Here is a 25195-nt window from a genome sequence, read left to right as displayed (position 1 = left end):
TTTTGGAATGATGTCTAGCTCTAGCAGCTAGCTACATCTTGGGTGGAGAATTTGCAGATGGGTGTGGCAATGGTAGGACAAATAAATGAACAAATTAAAGTAGAAGGAGAGACAGATTGAAATTGATATAAAGACTAGTCTAAGACATAGAAGAAGTATTGTCAGGAAGGAGCTGAGATCAGATGCAGTGGCTCACACCTGTAATCCCAGCACTTTGGGAGGCCAAGGCAAGTGGATCACTTAAGGTCAGGAGTTCGAGACCATCCTGGCCAACATAGTGAAACTCCACCTCTACTAAAAATACAAAAATTACCCGGGCGTAGTAGAGGGCGCTTGTAATATCAGCTACGTGGAGGCTGAGACAGGAGAATCACTTGAATTTGGGAGGTGGAGGTTGCAGTGAGCAGAGATTGTGCCACTGCACTTCAGCCTGGGTGATAGAGCAAGACTCCATCTGAAAACAAACAAACAAACAGAAGAAAACCCTGAATATAAGAAGAGGAAGGAACAAGAGATAAACTTCTAATGAGTCCAAAGCCAGAAGTATGATGAGAATAAGGCAGCAAGAGAACTGGAAGAAAGAGAGTGCCTTGTTATTCCACGGTAGGCACTGCACATTTTAAAGTACTTTAAAATTTAATAGCTATCTTTTATTGACTATAACTCAATGCCTGCAGAAAGGCTAAGGGTTTTATCTACATAACTTCATTTAATCCTCATAGTATATATCACAAGTCTAGTTTTACTGATGAGAAAACTGAGGCTTGGTGAGGTAAAATGTATTGCTCACATTTTTGCAGCTAGGAAGAAGAAACTGCATCTATCTGACGAAGCAAATGCCGCTAACTACCAAGCTAAGTGATGTTGATCTGTATCTTTTTGTTGTTGGAGAACAATGCATGACTCCTGTATCCTTTTCTTGTGAGTTGATACCCCAGAGCCAGTTATATTAACACATTCAGCCTTGCAAGATGAAGTCCACATCCCCTAGAGTGACACAGGAGGCTGGTCAGAGTCCGTCCCACACCTTCTTCTCTAGATTCACCCTCTCACACCGTCTGCTCCTGCTTGCCCCGACTATTTTCAAGTTCGCTGAATGCACCACGGCAGCTTTGTACCTAGTGTTGTCTGGGTTGGTGATGTCCTTCCCCCTCTTCTTCTCCTGGTTGGCTCCTGCAAGTCCTTCAAAATTGAGAGTGAGTGTCACCCCCTTTCCCCTTTTCTGAACTGAAAACAGTGAAGGTATTATTGCCTTTCACACTGGGGAGGTCTAGGCCTAGGGCTTCTCTGCAGACCTCCACCGTAACTCTCCGTTACTCCCAACCCCGTCTCCATCACATTAAAATGCTGTGATGCTGACTGGTTGTCCAGTGTTTATTTCACAAGCTCACAGCCCCTTCCCTTTTGTTTAGTATTTCACTGTCTGAAAGGACCCAGAAATAAGATAGAAAGAGGTACTGATAGTGGTTAGTGATGAACTTTGGTAGCAGCCCCGGGAACACCTGGCTTGTACAGCTAAGTGGCTAGTCTGGTTACCACAGCATCCTTTTAGCAGTAAACTATTTTTTTTTTTTTAAATGTAGCCAATCAATTCAAGATATCTGTGAATATCCAGGAACAAAGCATCTATTATCTAATAAAACAATTTCTGACACTCACTTTTGTAATTCGAAAATTAAAATAACAGTAGCTACTGTTGCTTTATATTCATTGTGTTTTCATTAGTAGTGTGGGGCACTCAGCAGGGGGGTGGGTGGTTTCGTGGATGTGGACTGGATGCCAATGAAGAAGACCTTGATTTCACTTTCTGGTTGGGTGATTGGGCAAATATTTTTCTGAGCTGCTAATTCTTTATGTGTGAAATGGCAGTAGTAGGAGAGCCTCCCCCGCATTGTTTGGGAGGCCAAATGACAGCATGATTGTGAAAAGCCCTTTGTAAACTGTAGCGTGTTTTAGAAAAAAAAAAAAAAATGGTGGTGATATTTTCCAGAGTGTCAGAGGAACGTATACAACACAGGCCTGCCCCTGTTTGACCTGGAAATGCTAGTTCAGGGAATGCATTAACAACACAGCAGGAAACTTCTGCAGCGAAATCCTTTTGGAAACAAGAGACTGAATCCTACAGAATGAAAGAGAAATGGCAACCCAAACCTCACAGAGGTTCTCCTTGAAAGAGGAAAAATTAACTTAGGCACTGTCGGGGGTGAGAATGTGCACGACGACGGCCCCCGTCTTCAGCCTCCCGACACTTTCCTTCCCCAAAGCCATTTTAGTCAAAGGTCATGTGTGTGTCTTGTCAAAGGCCAGCTTCCAATGGAATCATTGTCCCTCGGGACAGCGGCCCCCTGACTACATCTGCATTGGAGAAATCCCAAAAGCAAACGGCCCAGTGCAAACAAGAGCAGTCCGCAGCAGCCGTCCGGAGCACAGCTCCCAGGTCGCGGGGCTGCAACCCAGGCCGCGTCCGCAGCGCCCGGGCAGGAACAGGCGCCGAGACTCCCGCAGCATGACCCGCCACGCCGATCGGGTACGGTACGCGCCTCTCTCTACCCGTCCTCCATTGCTTGGGCTCCCGGGTCACAGCTGCCATTCTGTCAAGCAGAGAAACCTTGCAAAGGGCCTCCAGGTTTGCCGGAAAACGGTCCCTGTTGGGCTGCGTTCCCGTGCACTCAGCTGGAGCAATTTGCAGGCGCGCAAATGCGGAGCTCAACTCATTTCGAGTTTTCGTTGCCAGAGAATGAGTTTGTAAATATCGAGTTTGTCTCTGGTTTCTGGAAGGCAAGCCGGTCCGACTTGCATTGGGGGACTGTGGAGGACTCTCGGTTCACCACGGCTCCACACTGTGCAAGCGGGCGACCCTCAGCCTTACCAGCTGCAGGGCACAGCGAGCTCTGTCCTCCTGGGCGGCGAGACGGCCGGGCTTCTTGTTTATTACCTGTGGGACAGTGGCTTGACAAGAAGGACGGGGATTTTTAAAACAATATGTTTAGTAAGGTCCTCTGGACTCCCATACTTGCCTCCAGGAAACAGAATCATCTCCCTGAAGGAGGGAGCCCCTTCCCCAAACGCGCCCCTCGCAGGCTCCACAGAGATGTTGATTGACGTGCACAATTCGGCACAGCCAGTCTCTTGGCTCTTTGTCCTCTTCTATTTGAACAAGCCTTTCAAACGGATCTGGCTAATTTTGGATAAGACTAGAGGGAGCCCTGGGCTTCAACTGATTATAGGTGCTTTTGATCTGGACTTGGAAGTCTCCAAGGGCGAACATTGGGGAGCATCCGCAGGGGCAACGGGCACAGCCGGTCTTCAGGTGCGGAGCGGGGGTCAAAGGGTTCCAGCGATTGCTGAGCTTCCACACTCTTGTTTCGTTTTAACAAGTGAAGCACGAGCCACTTCTCACTGATAGGGGGAATGGAAACAAAAGCCGCTCTAGTGCCCAGCAGGATGGAGAGGGAACCCAGTTATGGTATTGCTTATGTATTTATCATTTACCCAGTTCCACGGAGCACAGGAGGTTTTCTGCACTTCTGCTCATCAGGTATTTAATGGAACTTCTGGTTTCCCCTGCAGTGGTCACCTCTGGCTGTCACCTCAGTTTTCTGCTCCTCTTCCCACTAAACTCCTTGAAAGAGTGGGTGGCATTTGCTGTCTCCTTGTCCTCACTACCCTTTTGCTCCTTCACACCCAGTCACCTGGCGTCCACCCTCACCTCTGAGGGCCAACCTTTGGCAAGGCCGCCGAAGACCTCCTTGTAGCAAAACCATAGAGCATTTTCAACTCCCCCCCCACCCCCACGTACACACACAGCCTCTGTGTCATTTTGAACTATTGGTCCTTTCCTCTCTCTGTTTTTGACTGTGTCCTGAATGCTGCAATCTCGTGCTTCCCTGGCTCCCTTCTGACCTTTTGAGTTACAATTTAATACTTAAAGGGCTTCACTTCATAAATGTTCGTGTGCACTGCTCTTTCTTCTTGACTCTCTTCGCTTCTCATCCTGCAGTCTGTCTGGATAATCTCATTCACTCCAACGGCTTCAACCACTACACATACATGATGTCTCCCAAACCTAGCCTAATCTTTCCCCTAAAATTCCAGTCTCTACTTTGATGTCCCATAGAGCACCTTAAAATCAGCGCGTTAGAACCTGGATCTGTCTTCTCCCTTCTTCTCCCAGGCCTGCTCTTCCTCTTCTCTTTGCCACTGCTTAAATGGCATTCCTCAAGTTGTCCAAGTCAGACGCACCAGAACCACCCTAGGTGACTTCTTACCTTTCATTCATGACAGTCATCACCAAGCCCTGTCTACTCTCGTTGCTGAGTATAATTCATACACATAGTCGTGTCTCCACCTCCCCCACCACTGTTATAGTTATGGCCAGTATTCCCTCAAATTCCATTCTGGCCACAACTTCCCATTAGTCTCAATTGGGGCCAGTCTTGCCCAGCCCATACCTACATTTTGTCTCCACACTGTGTCAAATGATCTTTCTTTCTTATTTTTTGAGATAGAGTCTTGCTCTGTTGCCCAGACTGGAGCACAGTGGTGTCATCTCAGCTCACTACAACCTCCACTTCCCAGATTCAAGCAATTCTCCTGCCTCAGGCTCCCGAGTAGCTGGGATTACAGGTGCCTGCCACCATGCCCGGGTAAATTTTTTTTTCTTTTTCTTTTTCTTTCTTTTCTTTTTTTTTTTTTTTTTTTTTGCATTTTTAGTAGAGACGGGGTTTCGCCATGTTGGCCAGGCTGGTTTCGAACTCTTGACCTCAAGTGATTCACCCACCTCGGCCTCCCAAAGTGCTAGGATTACAGGCGTGAGCCACCGTGCCCAGACTGTGTCAAATGATGTTTCTAAAATGTAATAGGATCATGCAGTTCTTTTTTGAAAAGTCTTCACAGATTCCCATTTTTATTTTCTTTCAGGAATAACTTTGGTGGATACACGTTCTCCACAACTTGCCTTTTACCTTCCTCTTCATTTTTATATCTTACTACTCACTTCTTCTCCAGATTTTATGCACCATTTTTGTACATTTTATGTATGTTTTGTCCATATCATATATGAATTTAGGGATGTTAAACTATTTATTAAATAAGACTTTCTTTCTGTACATCTATGAGGTCTGTGTCTAACCTCTATTTTTATTTAGACCCAGCTGAAAGCCCCTTTCTCTTGGAAAATATGCAGATCATCCTTACCAATGGGTTACGTGGCCCCCTCTTGTTCTCCCAGAGCTTCCTTTGTTCCTGTGGATCAGAGCACTTACCATTATTTATTGTAACTATCTATTTACTTGTCCATCCCACACCAGTCCTTAAGGATCAACTCTTTTTGTCTTAGTATCATTACAGTTAGTGCTTAGACCTAGCTCGGATGCTCAATGAATTTCTGTGCAATTTTTGTGAATGACTATGTTTAAGCATTGAATTAGATGACAGAGATACAGAAGCTTTCAGGAAATTATCATCTATAATATGCTAAGGGATAAAGATTAAGTATGATTATCAGGGAAAACATAGTTTTCTACTTACTTAGCAATGGAAGGGTTTAGACTTTCTGGATATTTGAGAATAAGGTCTCAAGTCTCTGGGTCTATCAGTTCACTCTCTAATTCACATCTCAACGGGTGGGCTTCTCCTATTGCTATTGCACCTATCCTAACCTTCCCCAAGGAAGAGCTGCAAGAAAAGCCTCTTGCAGTTTTGGCTCAGTTGACTTTGTGAAGGCAAAGGAGTCTTCTTTAGGCTGGAACCTGGCTTGGGACAAGGACACCAAAGGCCTAGATAGGTGGGCTTCTAAGAGTCCTTTGATAAGCTTGATCCAGAGAAGGCATCCAGGACCTCCGAATGGGCCAGTGGGCAAGCCCTCTAAAAACTCTTTAGAAAGTGATGGAGAGTTTGGGATGCTAGAGATAAGTAAATGCAGTTTTGATTTCCTAAAGAAAGAGATGCGTGCAATCTAAACCTTCAGACAGAAAGGTGAATGATGATTAACTTTGATAGGGAGTTATTTAAACTTGAAGTTGTTCTCAAACTGTTTGAGAAGGTCCTTTTCAGATATAGATACACACTACTTAGTGTATCCATACACTAAGTAGAAAAAAATGCAGGATACACCACATATTGCACTTTGTATGAACTTTCAGTGGGTTCATTACAAGTCAACTCTGAGACTCCTTTGAGTTGTAATGAACCTCCGGTTAGGAATCTCTAATCAAAGGAATTAATTAATTCCACAGATATTTGGGAGAGTGAAGTAGGTGGCGAATAGTGGAGCCAGCATAAATCAAATTATGCATGTTTTCTTTTTTGAGATAATCCCAATATCATGTGTGCTAATGACCATGAACTTGGAGTCACAGGACCTGGGCTCACATCCCTGTTCTGGCACTTGCTACTTGTGTAATTTTCTGAGAGATGGTTTTATTATCTATTAAAAAAGAATAATAGGTACTGGAAGATTTAGCTAAAATAAAGTATGTGAATGCACCTGGAACATGGTTATACTCAATAAACTGTAATCAGTTGACAACATTGATTTCAGGAAGGCACAGATTCTGTCATCTTCTTCTGGATTAGGAAAGTGCATATGTCACAATAGCAAAGACTTGGAACCAACCCAAATGTTGTCAGTCTATCAATGATAGACTGGGTTAAGAAAATGTGGCACATATACACCATGGAATACTATGCAGCCATAAAAAGGATAAGTTCATGTCCTTTGTAGGGACATGGATGAAGCTGGAAACCATCATTCTCAGCAAACTATCGCAAGGACAAAAAACCTAACACCGCGTGTTCTCACTCATAGGTGGGAATTGAACAATGAGAACACTTGGACACAGGACAGGGAATATCACACACCAGGGCATGTCGTGGAGTGGGGGAAGTGGGGAGGGATAACATTATGAGATATACCTAATGTGAATGATGAGTTAATGGGTGCAGCACACCAGCATGGCTCATGTATACATATGTAACAAACCTGCACGTTGTGCACATGTACCCTAGAACTTAAAGTATAATAATAATAATAATAATAAAAAGAAAAGTGCATATGGGCTGGATTAATGACTGGTTGAATGCATTTGTTAAAGGAGAGCTGATAAACATATGGATTGACATGTGAATGTCTTTAGTGGCATGCTACTGGGCTCTGTCTTCATTCCTGTTTATTCAGCATCACTGATATGTATAAAGGCATAATATAAGGCTCCCATTTGCTAAGAGAAAAGGCATAAGGATTAGGAGTCCAAAAGTTATCAATAAGTTATAATCTGTTTTGACTTTTAATTTTTGGGGTGTGTGTGCAGAGAGAGATATAAAAAGTCTTGTGCATGGATCCCAAAAGTCAATTGCAAATTATTAGGTATGTGTGTATGTGTATGACAGAGGGGGATGGGAAGGAGAGGGAGAGGGAAAGGGAGATTGAGAAAGGAAGAGACAGAGAGAGGAAGAGACAGAAAGTTAGAGAGAAGTGGCGGCTTCATATAGTTAAGGTTTAGAGATTTAAACTGATGATAGAATCAATAGTGACATGTTTCTTTTAAAACAGAGTTTTGTTGTATTAAAAGAGGTCTAGAGACCAGGTGTGGTGGCTCATGCCTGTAATCCCAGCACTTTGGGAGGCGGAGGCGGGTGGATCATGAGGGCAAGAGATGGAGACCATCCCGGCTAACATGGTGAAACCCTGTCTCTACTAAAAATACAAAAATCAGCTGGGCATGGTGGCAGGTGCCTGTAGTCCCAGGTACTCAGGAGGCTGAGGCAGGAGAGGTGGAGGGTGCAGTGAACTGAGGTTGCATCATTGCACTCTAGCCTGGGTGACAGAGTGAGACTCTGTCTCAAAAAAAAAAAAAAAAAAAAAAAAAAGAAAGAAAGAAAAAGAGGTCTAGAGTATAGAACATGAGACATGATAATCATTGTACTCTGTATTGTTCAGAACATATTCAGAACAATCGTATCTAGTTCTGGGTGCCAAACATAAATTTATTAGCAACTGTATTGTCTATTATTATCTGAGCACCTACTATGTGACAACCACTCTGCTAGATGTTGAAGACAACAGTGCTGAAGAAGACCTGCTCTCATGGTATTTACAACGGAGCAGAGGTGTTCGATGAGGAACCAGGTGACTTTAATTCAATATTCTACTTGCTTTGATAGGGGAAGCTTAGGTCCCCGTGAGACCACCTGAGAAGGGATATTTAATCTAGACTTAATGGGACCAGGGTAAACATTCTATAGGAAGTGATGTCTACATTGAGACCCAAAGGCTGAGTACAGATGAGGGTGAAGGTGATGGAGGGAAGAGGGCTCCAAGCAGAGGTGTCAGTACCTTCAGTGGGCTGTGCGAGGGACTAAAGAAGGAATGTAAGAGAGGGGAGGGGATGAGAGAAATGAGACTGGAATGGTGGCTGAGGCCAGAATGACATGACACTGTCCTTCTTGAAGCTGTAATTGATCTTTATGAAAATGGGGAGCCCATGGAGTTTGTAAGCAGGGCAGTGTCACAATCGGTTTGGGGTCTTGGAAAGATCAATCTTGCTGCAATGTGAACAATGAGTTGGAAGGATGGCTGGTAAGAGACAGACCACTTAGGAGGCGCTGTGTCATATAAGCAAGAAAAGACGGTGGCCCTAAACAAAAGGGCAGCAGGGAAGGTGACAAGAGTGGATTAATTCAAAAGCTAATTAGGAGTTATAAGAATATGGTGACAGACTGCAGGAATGCTGTAAGAAGGGTGGGTGCAGGACATTTAACCTGTGAAAGAGAAGATTTAGAGGGTCACAATGTCTGTCTTTCCCTCTAATGTGGAAGGGAGATAATCATTGTGTTTGTCTTTGAGAGGGCAGGATGAATGAATGAATGAACCAAATGAATAAGAGACACAAGGAGATACATTTCAGCTCAATACAATAAAGAATTTTCTAACAGGCATCCCAAGGCAATGAGTTCTTTGTCACAGAGAAATTTAAACAAAGGCTTGATAGCAATTCTTGGAAAAGTTGGAGAGGCAGGAATATGGTTAGCCAGGCTGGAGGGCATTGACATTTCTTTTCAACCCTAGGATTTCAAGATTCTGTGTATAAGGTTCACATATCTGAGCTTGGCATTTAAGGTGTCCTGGGATCCAGTCCTTTGTTAGGTGGCCATATGTCTTGGTTTCCTGGTAGGGTCCTAGTGTATGCTTTTGTTTCCTGCAGCTATTAACAGCAACTTTTTTCATGCTTGAAGAGGTCTTAGTTTGAACAATAAATTTTATGACCATCCAGCTCTATGACTTGATTTTCCTCCCTCGACCACTGACACTCTTTTAGAACTCCCATGAACTACTCATACTAAACTATTTGTTACTCTCACAGTAGACCAGGCATTTTACTACAAGTCGGTTTACTTATGCCATTTCCTGTGTCAGGAATACCCTTCCTCTCCATCATCTATGTACCTCCTGGAAAATATACATTTTCATTAAGTCCTAATCTAAATCAAAAGGTAAGTCCTTCATTAAGCGCCTTTTTTTTTTTTTTTTTTTTTTTTTTTTTTTTTTTTTAAGACAGTTTTGCTCTTGTTGTCCAGGCTGGAATGCAATTGCAATGGCCTGATCTCGGCTCATCACAACCTCCACCTCCTGGGTTCAAACAATTATCCTGCCTCAGCCTCCCAAGTAGCTGGGATTACAGGCATGTGCCACCATGCCTGGCTAATTTTGTATTTTTAGTAGAGATGGGGTTTCTCCATGTTGGTCAGGCTGGTCTTGAACTCCTGACCTCAGGTGATCTGCCCGCCTCAGCCTCCCAAAGTGCTAGGATGACAGGTGTGAGCCACCATGCCCGGTCTTTTTTCTTTTTAAATTGTCTTTTTATAATGTGATAGGTTGCATTATATTGCTGAAAATATAATTATTTTTATACTTTTTTGAGCCCTTTCCCTAAGTTATCATCTCCTAGAAGTAAGGTACTAATATCTTTCAAAAATACAGTAACCCATTGGAATGAATGGTGCTTTGTTTGAAGCAATAAACTTTCAGAGGGAAATTTTCATTTATTAAGAAAGGTCATATTTTCATTATATGAGTGATGCATGCATTTTGTGGGAAAAAAAATCAAAAAAGGAAAGTACAAAAAAGAAACAAAAATTATCTACAATCTCACTATTTAGAGATAAGCATATTAGCACATTAATGAATATCCCTTCTATATTCTTTTATGTGTATGTAGCCTTAAAATTGGAATTGTCCATAGCCTTCTGTAACCTGCTTGTCTTTAACAGCTTACCATGAATATCGCCCCATTTCATTATATATTTTTCAAAAACATAATCTTCAATGGGTGCCTTGTATTCTAGATGTAGCTGCCTCATGATTTGTCTGGCAAACTCCTGCTCGATATCAGGCTATTTCCACATTTTTGATGTTGCAAAAAGAACTATAATGACCAACGCCCAAGAGAAACATTCATGCATCCATTTGGTCTGGGACATTCATATTTTTCTAAGATGGCAAGACAATTATTGATGGAAAGAAGGATATTGAGTCGCTAAGAAAGCATGAGTTAAAAACAAAAAGGGCTAACTTTGCCTTATGATTTTAAATGATGATTTAAAAACATCATTTTTATTTTATGTTACATATATCGATTATATATGAGATTTTTATATGTGTGTATATACTTATTAGTCCTATAAGTTAATGAAGGCACCTTGTCTGATTTGGAAATGTGTCAACAATCTGTAGGCTTAGTACAGGAGGGATTGAAAACTGATAAGTAAATGTCTTAAACAGAAAATTGAGTCTGAAATCTAAAAACTTCAGTGTCTTTGTATCAGTGTGAGACATAATTTTGTTCATAAGCTAAATATAAGGGAAAGTGACATGTTTGCTACAGAATAAAGATATTTTCGTGAAAAGAGGGGCACTGCCTAGTGTTTTGGTGTTTGGAGAAGGTATTACAGACGTGAATCCTTATTCCAAAGTAAATAATTTATCATCTTAAAGCAGAAGGTGTCCATTGTAGAGTGGAATGTTTTTATCTGAGGAGAAGCAGGCTTTGGGACACACTCTGAACCCCTTTGACCGCTTTTTAATAGAATAAATGAAAGATGTTGTTATGGGTCGAATTGTATCCTCTCGCAATTCAAATGTTGAAGTCATAATCCCCAGTTCCTTAGAAGGTGACCTTATTTAGAGACAGAGTCTTCAGAATGGTATTCAGATTAAAGGAGGTCATGAGGATGGGTCCTAACCCAATATGACTGATGTCTGTATAAAAAGGAGAGATTTAGACACAGGAGCAGACACAGGGAATAGATGGCCATCTACAAGCCATGGAGTGAAGCCTCGAAAGAAACCAACCCTGCCAACCGACACCTTGATCTCAGACTTCTCATCTCCAGAATGTGAGATGATGTGTTTCATTGCCTTTTGTTGTTGTTGTTTTGTTTTTGTTTTGACTCACTGCAACCTCCACCTTCTAGACTTAAGCAATTCTCCTGCCTCAGCCTCCCAAGTAGCTGGGACTACAGGCATGTGCCACCACACCCGGCTGATTTTTGTATTTTTAGTAGAGATGGAGTTTTACCATGTTGGCCATGTTGGTCTCGAACTCTGACCTCAAGTGATCCGCCTACCTCTTTCTCCCACAGTGCTGGGATAACAGGTGTGAGCTACTGAGCCTGGCTGATAACATTTCATTGTTTAAGCCACCCGCTACTTTCTTATATGGCAGCCTGAGCTAACTAACACCCATTTCTTGAAAGCGTAATGTCCTTCGCATGGTTTCAGCTGGTAACACTCAGTACAACATTATTTCACTTTCCAGTCACCGGAGAGTTTGCTCTTCTTCATAGAAATGATCGGGACAGTGCTTTGCAGTTTCACAGCTTGCAAAGCATTTTCATTTCTATTATCTCCTTGACCCTGACCAAAGCGTGTGAGATGGGAATTCTCTTCCTCTCTGTTTTAGAGAGAGAAAACAGAAGTTCAGAGAGACTAAGTGAATTTTTCAAGGCTGCACAGCTTGGAAGTGGTAGTGCGGAAACTCAAACACGGGTCTTCTGATGGTAAATACTGTGCTCTTTTAATTAAAACTCAATGCATTCATCTTCATGGACATGTCAAATATCATCTTCCTTCTCTGAAGTTTGAAAAGACATAGATTGTAGCATGCTGAGCCACATTTCCCCATTTTTATAACTTTCGTGAGAATGATTTTATAAGCCTTCTTGTTGGAATATATCTGAAGCCTGAAGGCACCTAGTGTGCCTGCGTCATCATTATCAAATATTTACCAGGAATCCTTGATTTAGGCCCCTGTGTTTACTTGCAAAGAATATTTCGTCTCCACTTTGGAGCTTTGTTTACTGACAAAATAGACTTTCTCAGTACACAGTTTGATTACCCACAAATCCAACTGCAAAACTTTGGATATGTTGGATATATTTGAGTTTTTCCATCATTAATACTGTTCAGATATTAATTCAACATAGTGGTGCGAGGGACGCCTTCATTTTCCTGGAAGCTGCTTGACTTTAATCAGTAGGAACAAATGCAAGATTATTGTACTTTTTCCTTGGGTGACCTAAGCTTGTTCTTGGCATCCGTGAGTGTACAGCACGGGGATGTCTCAGAGTGTTTCAGTGGCTTCTACACAGGGGAGTTATTAGTTTTTAACCTTGGGGATAATTCCATAAGAATGCAATTCTTTTCCTCCCTGAAAGAACAAAATATTGCTTATCTTAGGTTATCCCTGTTATGCAATAAAACCAGTGGTTCCCAGATGGTGAAACTCTAAGAGATCTATAGGTAGGGTTGTTAGATTTAGCAAAACTCAAAAAAGACAAAAACAACAAAATCCCAGGATGCCCCAGTTAAATTTCAATTTCAGATAAACAATGTATACTGTTTTGGGATAAATACATCCCCAATATTGAAAATACTAAAAAAGTATTGTATCTGGCAACTCTATCTGTAAGACAATTTTGTGGGTGGAGTGTTAATAATTCTTCAATATTTTAAAAGTCTATGAAAATTATGCATTTACCCAAGTAAGACTCCAGAGGTTATTGACAATGTGTTAAATTTCCTTGAGTTTGGTTGGGATTTTTTTTTTTTTTGACCTAACTTGAAAAAGCACTGCTCATCTCATGTGGGAACCACAACAATTACACTACCCGTTTTCTTTTCTTTTTTCTTTTCTTTTTCTTTTCCTTTTTTTCTTTTCCTTTTCCCCCTTCCCTTCCCCTTCCCCTTCCTTCCTTCCTTCCTTCCTTCCTTCCTTCCTTCCTTCCTTCCTTCCTTCCTTCCTTCCTTCCTTCCTTCCTCCCTCCCTCCCTCCCTCCCTCCCTCCCTCCCTCCCTCCCTCCCTCCCTCTCTCTCTCTCTCTCTCTCTTTCTTTCTTTCTTTCTTTCTTTCTTTCTTTCTTTCTTTCTTTCTTTCTTTCTTTCTTTCTTTCTTTCTTTCTTTCTTTCTTTCTCTTTTCTTTCTTTCTTTTTTTTTTTTGACAGAGTCTCTCACTCTGTTGCATAGGCTGGAGTACAGCGGCGCAATCTCAGCTCGCTGGAACCTCTAACTCCCAGATTCAAGTGATTCTCCTGCCTCAGCCTCCTGAGCAGCTGGGATTACAGGTGTGTGCCACCACACCTCACCAATTTTTTAAAAAAATGTTTGGTAGAGACAGGGTTTCACAATGTTGGCCAGGCTGATCTCGAACTCCTGACCTCAAGTGATCCTCCACCTTGGCCTCTCAAAGTCCTGGGATTACAGGTGTGAGGCACCATGCCTGGCCTATACTACCCATTTTCAGTGACTTGTATTCTAGGGATCGTGCAAAGCCCATATGTTATCTCTTGCAATGCTCAAAATCAGGGGTTGGTTAACTATGGCCTACAGGCCAGATATTGTCCTGCCTGTTTTTGTTGTTTTCTCCAGCACGTGTCAAAGTTTTATTTTACACTTGCAAAGCAAAAGAGAGTGAAAAGAAAAAGCTGGTTCACAAAAACAGTCTTAAGAAAGGGTGCTATTAGAAATAGAAATATGTAGATCGATCTCAAATTTCAGCTGCATCAGAGTCACCTGGAGGGTTTGTTTGAACACCTGCTGCTAAGCCCCACCCCTAAAGTTTCTGATCCAGTAGGTCTGGTGTGGCCAGAGGATTTACATTTCTGACTAGTTCCCAGGTAATGCTATTTTGACTGGTTTGGGATCACACTTTGAAACCCATTGGTCTAGATTCTAAACAAAATTATTTTTTTATATATCTATGCAATTTGCTTTATTGTTTATTTAATTGACAAATACATCGTATGCATGAGATACAACATGATATTTTGATGCATGTATACACTGGTGAATGTATACATTTAAAACTAATTAACATTGGTTTATCACCTCACATCCTTATCACTGGTGATGAGAATGTTTAAAATCCGTTCCCTTAGCAATTTTCAAGTATATAAAACATTATTATGCCTTAGTCACCATGCTGTATAACAGATCTCCAGAACCTATTCCTCCTGGAGGAATAAGATATCTTTTCTAACTAAAACTTTATACCCTTTGACCACCACCTTCCCATTTCTCCCACCCCTGGCCTCTGTAACCACTGTCCTATTCTCTGCTTGTATAAGTTTGGTTTTTTTAGATTCCACATATAAATGCAATCATGTGGTATTTGTCTTTCTGTGCCTGGCTTATTTCATTAAGCATAATGTCCTCCAGGTTCATCCAGATTGTTGCAGGCTCTCATTCTTGTTTAGGGCTGCATCATATTCTATTGTGTATATATACCACATTTTCTTTATCAATTCATCTGCTGATGGACACTTAAGTTGATTCCATATTTTGGCTATCGTGAATAATGCTGCAATAAACATAGGAGAGCAGATATCTCTTCAACGTGCTGATTTCATTTCCTTTGGACATACACCTGGTAGTGGGATTGCTAGATCATATGGCAGTTCTATTTTTAATGGTTTGAGAAGTCCCTACACTGTTTTGCTTAATGATTGCACTGATTTACAATTCCACGAAAGCTGCACAAGGGTTTCCTTTTCTCCACACCCTAGCCAACACTTACTGTCTTTCATGTTTTTGATCGTAGCTATTCTAACAGGTCCGAGGTGATATTTCAGTGTGGTTTTGCTTTGCATTTCCCTGATGATTAGTGATGTTGAGCACCTTTCCTGTACCTGTTGGCCTTTTGTGTATCTTCTTTTGAGAAATGTCTGTTCAGGTTCTTCATTCATTATTTTTTGTTTTGCTTTAAGTTCTGGGATACATGTGCTGAACGTGCAGGTTTGTCACATAGGTATACATGTGTCATGGTGGTTTGCTGCACCTGTCAACCCGTCATCTAGGTTTTAAGCCCCACAAGCATTAGGTCTATGTCCTAATGCTCTCCCTCCCTTTGCCCCTCAGCCCCCCACGGTCCCTGGTGTGTGATGTTCCCCTCCCTGTGTCCATGTGTTCTCATTGTTCAACTCCCACTTATGAGTGAGAACATGCGGTGTTTGGTTTTCTGTTCCTGTGGTAGTTTGTTAAGGATGATGGTTTCCAGCTTCATCTTTATATCAGGTTGTTTTCTTGCTATTGTGTATTTTGGATCTTAGTCCCTTATCAGATGTATGGCTTATATTTTCTGTGAATATTTCCGTAGGTTGTCTCCTCACTCTGTTGAAGGTTTCCTTTGTTGTGCAGCTGCCTTCTGTTTGTGTAAATAAAATTTTAATGGAACGTAGCTACCCCATTTGTTTCCATACAGTTCGTGACCACTTTCACGCTACAACAGCAAGTTGAGTCGTTGTGACAGAGATTGCTGTGTGGCACACAAGACCTAAAATGTTTTTCTCGCCCTTTACAGAAACTTTGCCTACAACTGCTCAAAACTCTCTCTGAAGCAGTACTGTTATTCTTATTTCTAGAATGAAACAAATGGAAAGCTGAAACTTGAGAAAGGTCTCACAGTTCTTAGAATTCAAACCAAGATCTGTTTGAATTCCAAAGCTTCTGCTCAGAAGCTAACCCAAGAGGGGCTGGTTGTTTGTTACCTTTGTCCTAAATTGATAAACAAAGGGGAAACTGATTTGTGACTTCTTGTTAAATACTGTCCTTTTCAAAGACAAGACAGATGGTATAGTGTAGTGGTGAAGTTCTCAGGCTCTGGGGCCACACTGTTTACATCCCAGCTCCCCCAATTCATTCCTCTGTATTTCAGCTTCTACCCCTATAAATTACAGATAATGATAGTACCTATTTGCATGATTGTTGCCAGGTTTAAATGAGATCACGTCTGAAAAGAAATTATAAAAGCACTTGACATGTCATCCACAAGACATTTGTTATTTTAATTTCAAATAACTATTTTTTGAAAGTAGGGAGCCTATGGAAATGAAAACAAAGAGCGTGGAAACGTTGTCAACCAAAGCATCTCCTGTGGCTGCTTGTTAGAACATTTCCATCAGGAAGTTTCTAGAGCACAGTGGCCCCTCCTTTTCAGAAGATAGCTAGGAGAGATACTTTTTCAGTTTCTCAATATTTATATTTATATTTATACTTTGGCCTGACCACGTTTCTTAGTCCCTTGGCAAGTCAGAGTTGCCTTGAAAAGGCCTGTGGTGAGATAAGATGTTTATCCAGTGATTCCTGGACCCTGAACCTCTTATTATTGTTACCCCTGATATTTATAGTCCCAATATCTATTCCCAGTGGCTCCAGATTGATTAAAAATGTAGTCAGGGCTGCCAGAGAATGGCCTTCTTAAATAATACAAGACAAGCAATTTTCTTCAGAAACACCTCAATTTGATCCTTAGGCAAAAGCAAGAAAAGCTATCAGTTTTTTCACCGATATCCTTCATCCTTTGAAGCCTATTTTCTTATGGAATCACTAGGAATAAAATCTGTGTGTGGTGTGTTAAGCATATTAGAATGGCCTTGATCGTCTGACGAGATTAGGATATAAAGTTGTTCCCCGAGAGGGATGGGAACGGAAGGCTTGAGACATTGTCCATGAACTAGTCAATGGATAGATAATATGATGTAGTCAAAGTTCTGGCAGGGAAGCCTGGAGGCTTTGCTGAAGTGAAGCGTCATGAATGCATGAATGTGTGTGGATAACATCAGCAGGGTTTTGCAATTTTTCCAGCATGTTTTGGATGCCTTGGAAAGGTGGTAAGAAAATAGTGTTATTTCTTCTAGGGTTGGGGATTAGTACCGCACTAGGAAGTGAGAAAATTCTTGAGAACTCTGTTTTTTGTTTTTTGTTTTTGTTTTTGTTTTTTTTTAATTGAGACAGAGTCTTGCCCTGTAGCCCAGGCTGGGGTGCAGTGGCACCATCTCAGCTCTCTGCAACCTCCCTTTCCTAGGTTCAAGCAATTCTCATGTCTCAGCCTCCTAAGTAGCTGGGATTACAGGTGCACACTACCACATCTGGCTAATTTTTGTATTTTTTTGTAGAGATGGGGTTTTTCCATGTTGCCCAGGCTGGTCTTGAACTCCTGGCCTCAAGCAATCTGCCTGCCTTGGCTTACCGAAGTGCTGGGACTACAGGTGTGAGCCACTGTGCCCAGCCGAGAAGTCTGGTCTTGGGTGCCCAGGTTGGGGAGGGATGGAGGTAGAAGGGCCCAGCAACCCTGCTGCCATTGACAGAGAATAAAGCTGCGGGGCAGTTGCCTGATCCCTTTTCTTCTCTGCCTCAAACCTCCAAACTCCAGTTATATTTTCCTTTCCCTTTCTTCAGCATTCTCTTCCTTTGTCAGATCATTCAACCAATGTTAGTTGAACATCCCTATGTGCCAGGGACAGTGCTGGGGTCTGGGGACTTAAAGGAAGGGACATAGACTTGGCATCTACACTGGTGGAACTCATAGTCCTATGGTCGGGGGTGGACAATGTCAGGAGTTGGGTAAGTGCTCAAGGTATAAGCATAGGGGAGAGAAGGATGAATGGGAGGGGACAAGGTGGTCAGGGAAGGTCTCTGTCTGAGCTGAGAACAAAGGATCCAGTGAAAACAGGGGTGGAGAAATAGGAGGAGTTACATTTTCCAAACTTAACCAGCTAGTAAAGTGGCAGTGCTGAAGTTTGAACCTAGATGTGCCTGACTCTAGGAATTGTCTGCTTTTAGCCTGGGCAACACAGTGAAACCTCTTCTCTACAAAATATTAAAAAATTAGCTGCCATGGTGGCACATGTCTGTAGACCTAGCTACTCAGAAGGCTAAGGCAGGAGGATCCCCTGAGCCCAGGAGTTTGAGGCTGAAGTGAGCTATGATTGCACCACTGCACTCTAGCTTGCATGACAGAACTGACTCTGTTTGAAAAAACAACAAAAACAGAAGCCCCAGTCCCTACCATTATACATGCAATATCCATATAACAAACAAGCACATGGACCCCCTGAATCTGAAATACAATTTTTGAAAAAAGAAATGTAAAGTATTCAAAACAATGGCTGGCACATAGTAAACACATAATTAATATTATGTGTTATTATTTTTAAAACTGTCTACGTTTCACTAAATCTTAACAAAAACGTTAAACTTGCTCTCCAAGCATCTATATGTAACTATATTGTGTTGCCGTGAAGGAACTTGAACAGCAACAAGACAAAAAATCATTCATTCACCCATTCTAATCATTTACTATGGCGTAGCCGCTTTGTGTGTGTAAATGCACAAGGCAAAATCCTATTGTGCAGCTGTGAGCACCAATGCTGAGGAATGCTGAGAAAAGCATTGTTAGCCTGCGATTGGGGCAAGACAGCAAGAGTCCACACACTCTTCCAATTCATCACAATGCTCCCTTCACGCCATAGGATGACAGCTCTCATTGAAATGCAGGGCACGTACCTCCCACTTGTTGATTCCTTTCATTCCTAGACAAACACAAGTCTAATAAAGAGGCACACATGTCTGTCCAGGTCACAAGCCTAGTTGGGAATGCGGGTATTTTGGAGAGGTTAGGCTGATGCTAGCATGGTGCCATTGCATCCTGAACTTTGAAAGTCCTTTAGCACTCTGGTGTTCAAAAGTCATGTTGACTGCACTGCTAATTACATGCTGCAACCCACCGCTAAGGGACGATGAGAAGATCTGGAAATTAGAATTGGCAGACTTCGACATACAAAGTTCAACACTTTCTAAGCCAGATGTTGTAGAACTTTCGGGAGATGATGGAGATGAAATCTCTGTTCTTGAGAAACTTTCAATTTAGTAACAAGAATTTCCAGTAGAACAAACTCAATAGAGGAGGCATGGTATGGTGTAAAAATCATGGACTTTGAACCATGCACTGGGTTTAAATCATTTCTCGACCACAGACTAACCATGTGGCCTTGACCAAATTATTTCATCTTTCTGAGTCTTGGTTCCTTCATTCATAAAATGAGATTACAGTCTAGCGGTAGTGGCTCATGCCTGTAATCCCAGCATTTTGGGAGGCCGAGGAGGGTGGATCACCTGCAGTCAGGAGTTCCAGACCAGACTGGCCAACATGGTGAAACCCTGGCTCTACTAAAAATGCAGAAATTTAGCTGGACATGGTGGGTGCCTGTAATCCCAGCTACTCCGGCAGCTGAAGCAGGAGAATCACTTGAAACTGGGAGGCAGAGGTTGCAGTGAACTAAGATAGTGCCATTGCCCTTCAGCCTGGGTAATGGAATGAGACTCCATCTCAAAAAATAAATAAATAAATAAATAATAATAAAATAACATGATATTATATAAATACTTCATGCGATTCTATAAATACCTTGATAGATAGCAACTATTATAATCATTGCTGTGATATTGACTACTGTTGTTATCAGAATATAGCAAATTCCTGCTGTATAACTGATGTGATGACTGCACAAATAACTCAAACTCTTCATCTATAAAATATGATAATTCTAACTGCCTTATTTGTGTAATTCGGGAGGTAACTGTATTCTGTCATAACCAATTAATATATTTATATAGTTTGTGTTTTATTCCAACCAATAAAATGTAAGCTTTGTGACCAGAGACTTGCATTCTTGTGTCAGTTGCTGGACTCTTTTGTGCCTAGATCAGTGCCTAGACCATAGTAGATTCTCAATAAAATATGCTGCTGTGTAAATAGGTGAACAAGTAAATAAATGAATGGTCGATCTTACGTTAAATGTTCAGCAAGGCCGGGTGCCGTGGCTCACATCTGTAATCCTAGCACTTTGGGAGGCTGAGGCGGGTGGGTCACGAGGTCAGGAGATCGAGACCATCCTGACTAACACGGTGAAACCCCATCTCTACTAAAAATACAAAAAATTAGCCGGGCGTGGTGGCGGGTGCCTGTAGTTCCAGCTACACGGGAGGCTGAGGCAGGAGAATGGCGTGAACCCGGGAGGTGGAGCTTGCAGTGAGCCGAGATCGCACCACTGCACTCCAGCCTGGGCGACAGAGCGAGACTCATCTCAAAAAAAAAAAAAAAAAAAAAGAAAACTTCAGCAAATGGTAGGCTCTTGGTACATGGTAGTTGTTACTGCGTTTAACATCATTATTATGATTAGAATATGGTGGGTGCCGTGAGAGGAACCAATACAGAGAGATCGCTCCCAGCTCTGTCAGTCGGTGATCCTTGTTCTTAGCACTGGCATGTCATCAATTGTGTTGTAGTTGGGAGAAACAACCAGGCCATTGTCAATAGTAAGGTCACATGAGATTAATTGCGAAAATAAGGGTTTCTGAATTTTTATCACTTCTTAGGAGGAAAGGGAAAAGCTGCAGAAAGGGAGGGAAGATTGAAAAAAGGAGAAAAACACCACCTTTTGCAAAATATTTTATCACATGAGACCGTAGGCTACAAGTCTGTGATCAGCATTTACCCAGCCCCAAACTTAAAAGGCATGCAAAACCAGCTGCATCAGTCAGATGACACGAAGAGAGTATTGGTGTAGCGGCTCCAACCTGCAGCTGGGAGCAAAATGAGAAACTGCCCATGATAGAATCGGTTCTGCTTCTGAACTGTTAAAGGGACTAGGGAAAAACTTCTCAGCTGCCCCTCACATGAGAGATAAGAGGAGTTTCTTTCTTTTTTTCTTTTTCCTTTTTTTTTTTTTTTTTTGGAGGGATGGAGTCTCGCTCTGTCGCCCAGGCTGGAGTGCAGTGGCGCGATCTCGGCTCACTGCAAGCTCCGCCTCCCGGCTTCACGCCATTCTCCTGCCTCAGCCTCCTGAGTGGCTGGGACTACAGGCGCCTGCCACCACGCCCGGCTAAATTTTTATTTTTATATTTTAGTAAAGACGGGGTTTCACTGTGTTAGCCAGGGTGGTCTGCATCTCCTGACCTCGTGATCTGCCTGCCGCGGCCTCCCAAAGTGCTGGGATTACAGGCGTGAGCCACTGCGCCTGGCCGAGGAGTTTCTTTTAAAAGTAATAAAACTAAACGTCCCATTGCATAGTGTGCTGTTGCAAGAAATACCTAGAAACTGGGCTCTGGCTGGACGGACCTGAATTTGAATGACCTGAATCTGTCCCTTGCTGGGTATGTAAATTTGGGCCAGTTACTTAAACTTCTGTGAGCCTCTGCAAAAAAGAGAAACCAGTATGTATTTTGCAAGATCACTGAGAAAATTCAGTGAGATAATCTCTGTACAACATCTGTGACATTTCAGTTCTTCAATATATGGTGGCTACTGTTATTGGCAATTAATGTTACATGGATTATTGTATTTAATTCCCACAGCAACCCTATGAGGAAGGGACTATACTCAGTCTCATTTACATATGAAGAAATGAAGGTCTAGAGAGGGTTCCTAACTCAGTCAAGTCCATAGAGCTAGTGAGCATCCAAGTCATGGTTCTAATCAAACCAGACAGTCCAGATTTTCAGCAATTAACAAGTTGTACAGCATCTTTCATAAGAGCAATGGAAGCTTAGCAGGGCAACATAAGGTCCAGAACTTCTGGCATTCTCTTGCATAATACTCTGGTGGCAATCTGAGGTAATTGTATTTCAAATATGCAGTGACTCTCTGTTTACAAAGGATTATGAGAGACTCAGACGTGTCGGAGAGGCAATGTAAGGTCAACTTGGTCAGCTTATTGTATGTCTGTCTTCTTGATCAATCCAGAAAAACATTGCTTCATCTCTTGCTTAAGTCCATCATAGGATTTTGTGAAATGTGTTTCTTTTTTGTTTTCTTAGCTTACCCTCGACAAGTTTCTCTGTATTTGGCATACATTAAATTGTGCATACCAATATTTTCTTTCTCTCTCTGTTTCCTTCAGGAGGTGAAATACTAAGAACGAGGTATGTATAAAGATCCTTACCTTTCCTTTTGATTTATCCAGGAAAAAGTAAAATGAAATTCTGATTATTTAATTTAATTTAATTTGAGTAATTCTTTTTCGGTTATTATCGGTAGAGGACTCAGCTCTCTGAGACAGTTTAAAGAAGAGAGAAAAATAGTAGATGCTTAGAGTTGGAAAGAAGCTTAGATGTTATATAGCCAAACTGCTTCTGAATTTAGATACTTTATAAGAAATCCTGACTACCACCACCTAGCCTTTGCTAAATAGTGAGTGTTTAGTTCATTTTTTATAACTATTTCATTATCTCTCTTACGAGACAAAATACGCTTCTCTGTAACTTCTAGTTTTGCCTAGAAAAAGCATACATGGGAGCCTGGGTATGGTGGCTCATGTCTGTAATTCCAGCACTTTGAGGGGCTGAGGTGGGAACATTGCTTGAGGCCAGGAGTTGTAGACCAGCCTGGACAACATAGCAAGACCCTCTCTCTCTCTCTCTGATATTTATTATATATAATAAATATATAACATTATATATAATATAATAATATAGATTTATATTATTAAATTTATGAATATAACAATATAAATTTATACCATAAAAATTTTATATTATATATCTAGATATTAAATATATAGATGTATCTCTCTATATAATTATATATTAAATATTATATAGAGATACATATCTCAAATAATATAATTATATATTAAGTATTTTATATAGATACATCTATATTAGTATTAGTATTATAATAATATAATATTATATTATAATATAAATATATAATATAATATATTATTATAATATAATACATAATATAATCTAGATATATAAGTATTGTGTATAGATATAAAAGATATATCTATATATCTATATTATATTATCATGAATGTAATATATAGAATACCTAATATTATATATAGATATTTATATTATATATCTCTATATAATGTATATCTCTGTATATATTTATAGATATATAATACATAATATATAATATATATCTCTAGATAATATAACATATAATAAAATATAAAATATATAAAGATATAACATATATATTATATTTTATATAGATATATACTCTATGTACTCTATTATATAACATATTTTATAGAGAGATAAAAATATATATAGAGAGATGCATAATAAAACCTGTGCATTTTGCATTAACCTTCGAATGTTTGAGGAAGGGCAATGCACACCCACCTTCGCCCCTCATGTATGCCATATGTTCAGGCTGCACAGTCACAAGCATGCTCATTAAATATCCATTTCCTGAACAGCAGTAAGAGTGAGAAACATAAATGGGACCATGTCATTGTCTGATTAAATCCCTCCAGTGGCTTTTCATCACATCCAACATGAAACATGAAGCCTCCATTATGGCCTGTGAGGTCCTGCATAAACTAGCGCCCGATTACTTCTTTGACATTGTCTCTTACTGTTGCCCCATCTCTCACTCCACTCCAGCCACACTGGCCTGACGGAGCACACGGGGCTGCTCCTACCTCAGGGCCTTTGCACTTGCTATTTTTTCCAAGACACCTGGCTTCCCCCTCACACCACCCAGGTCTCTGTTCAAATGTCATCCCTTTGGAGAGATCTTTGTTACTGCCTAACTGAAAATAGCTCCACTGGTTACTCCTCTGTTTTCTTGCTCTGGTGCTCTTTTTTCTTTATCGTTTATCAGCTACTTGACATTATTTTCCTCTCCTACTAAAATGTGGGATTGCTGGGGCAGAGGCTGCATCCTCAATGCTTGACCTATACTAGGTGCTCAACAGAAGTTTGCTGAGTAAATAAACAAATGAATGAGTGAATTAATGAATCGATTGGACGATAAGGACCTCTCCTCATCCTGGTCATGCCTTTCTTAATGCTGTCTAGTTTTGTAGTGACCTCTTAAAAGGAGCTATCCAGAGGTGAACGCAATCTAGATGGAGTCTGGCTAGGCTCAGCTGAAACTTTCCCCTCCTGGATGTGGGCAGTAATCATTATTAAAGAAGCCTAGGGGCCGGGCGCGGTGGCTCACGCCTGTAATCCCAGCACTTTGGGAGGCCGAGGCAGGCGGATCACAAGGTCAGGAGATCGAGACCAGCCTGGCTAACATGGTGAAACCCCGTCTCTACTCAAAATACAAAAAATTAGCCGGGCGTGGTGGCGGGCGCCTGTAGTCCCAGCTACTCGGGAGGCTGAGGCAGGAGAATGGCGTAAACCCGGGAGGCGGAGCTTGTAGTGAGCCGAGATCGCGCCACTGCACTGCAGCCTGGGCGAGAGAGTGAGACTTTGTCTCAAAAAAAAAAAAAAAAAAAAAAAAAAAAAAAAGAAGCCTAGGACAAAATGAAGTCATTTAGGGTGGTAGCCAAACATGGGCTTCTATAGAGCTTGCAGGTAGCACAAATGCCTAGGTTTCTCTTACAAGAATTGCTGTTAGTGCTGCTCTCTCCTAGTGCAAGGTTGTATAACTAAATTTTGTATTCTGTTTCAAGAAAGTTGTCCCAGATAGATTGATCTGGCTGTCTCTCTCAGATCTTATTTTTTAAACTCTTGATTTCAACCTGTCGATATACTTTTGAATTTTGATTCAGCCCATGGTACATTGTATGTGGCATCTACCTATCACTGGAATATTGAGTTCTAGAACATATCTTACATCTGTGATTCAGGAATCAGGAGGCTACCATCTCTGTCACCTCCACAGGTGTGTCTTGATGCTTAGGAAGCTGAAGAATAGATACCGAAACAATATTGCAGAAAACCTAACATTTCTGGTCTTGTTTGCACAGATAACTAGCTGAAAGGGACAGGAAGAGGTATCTCAATTCTGCTGTCCAAATCTCATGTGCATAATGACAGTCTCAGGAGCATAGTTGGCAGAGTCTATAAACTGTTTCTATAACCTTTTCTGCAAAAAATCTGCAGGAGACGAAGGGC

The 25195-nt window shown here is 41.4% G+C and overlaps 1 protein-coding gene across 2 annotated transcripts in view; it reads left to right on the top strand.

Annotated features, from left to right (window-relative positions):
* Positions 1-2387: 2387 nt before the first annotated feature.
* Positions 2388-25195, top strand: part of ENPP2 (ectonucleotide pyrophosphatase/phosphodiesterase 2) — a 118763-nt gene continuing 95955 nt past the window's right edge. Inside the window, exon 1 of one of the 2 annotated variants that reach the window (XM_038000189.2) lies at positions 2388-2527. In XM_038000189.2, coding sequence (XP_037856117.2) covers positions 2507-2527 — 21 coding nt within the window. In that variant the 5' untranslated portion in view covers positions 2388-2506. The remainder of the gene's footprint in view (positions 2528-25195) is intronic. The other variant, XM_038000187.2, reaches the window with a different exon arrangement.

This window comes from Chlorocebus sabaeus, chromosome 8 (assembly GCF_047675955.1).
Source record: "Chlorocebus sabaeus isolate Y175 chromosome 8, mChlSab1.0.hap1, whole genome shotgun sequence".
In the NCBI taxonomy this organism is placed as follows: Eukaryota; Metazoa; Chordata; class Mammalia; order Primates; family Cercopithecidae; genus Chlorocebus; species Chlorocebus sabaeus.
This window is presented reverse-complemented; position numbering and strand designations above follow the sequence as displayed.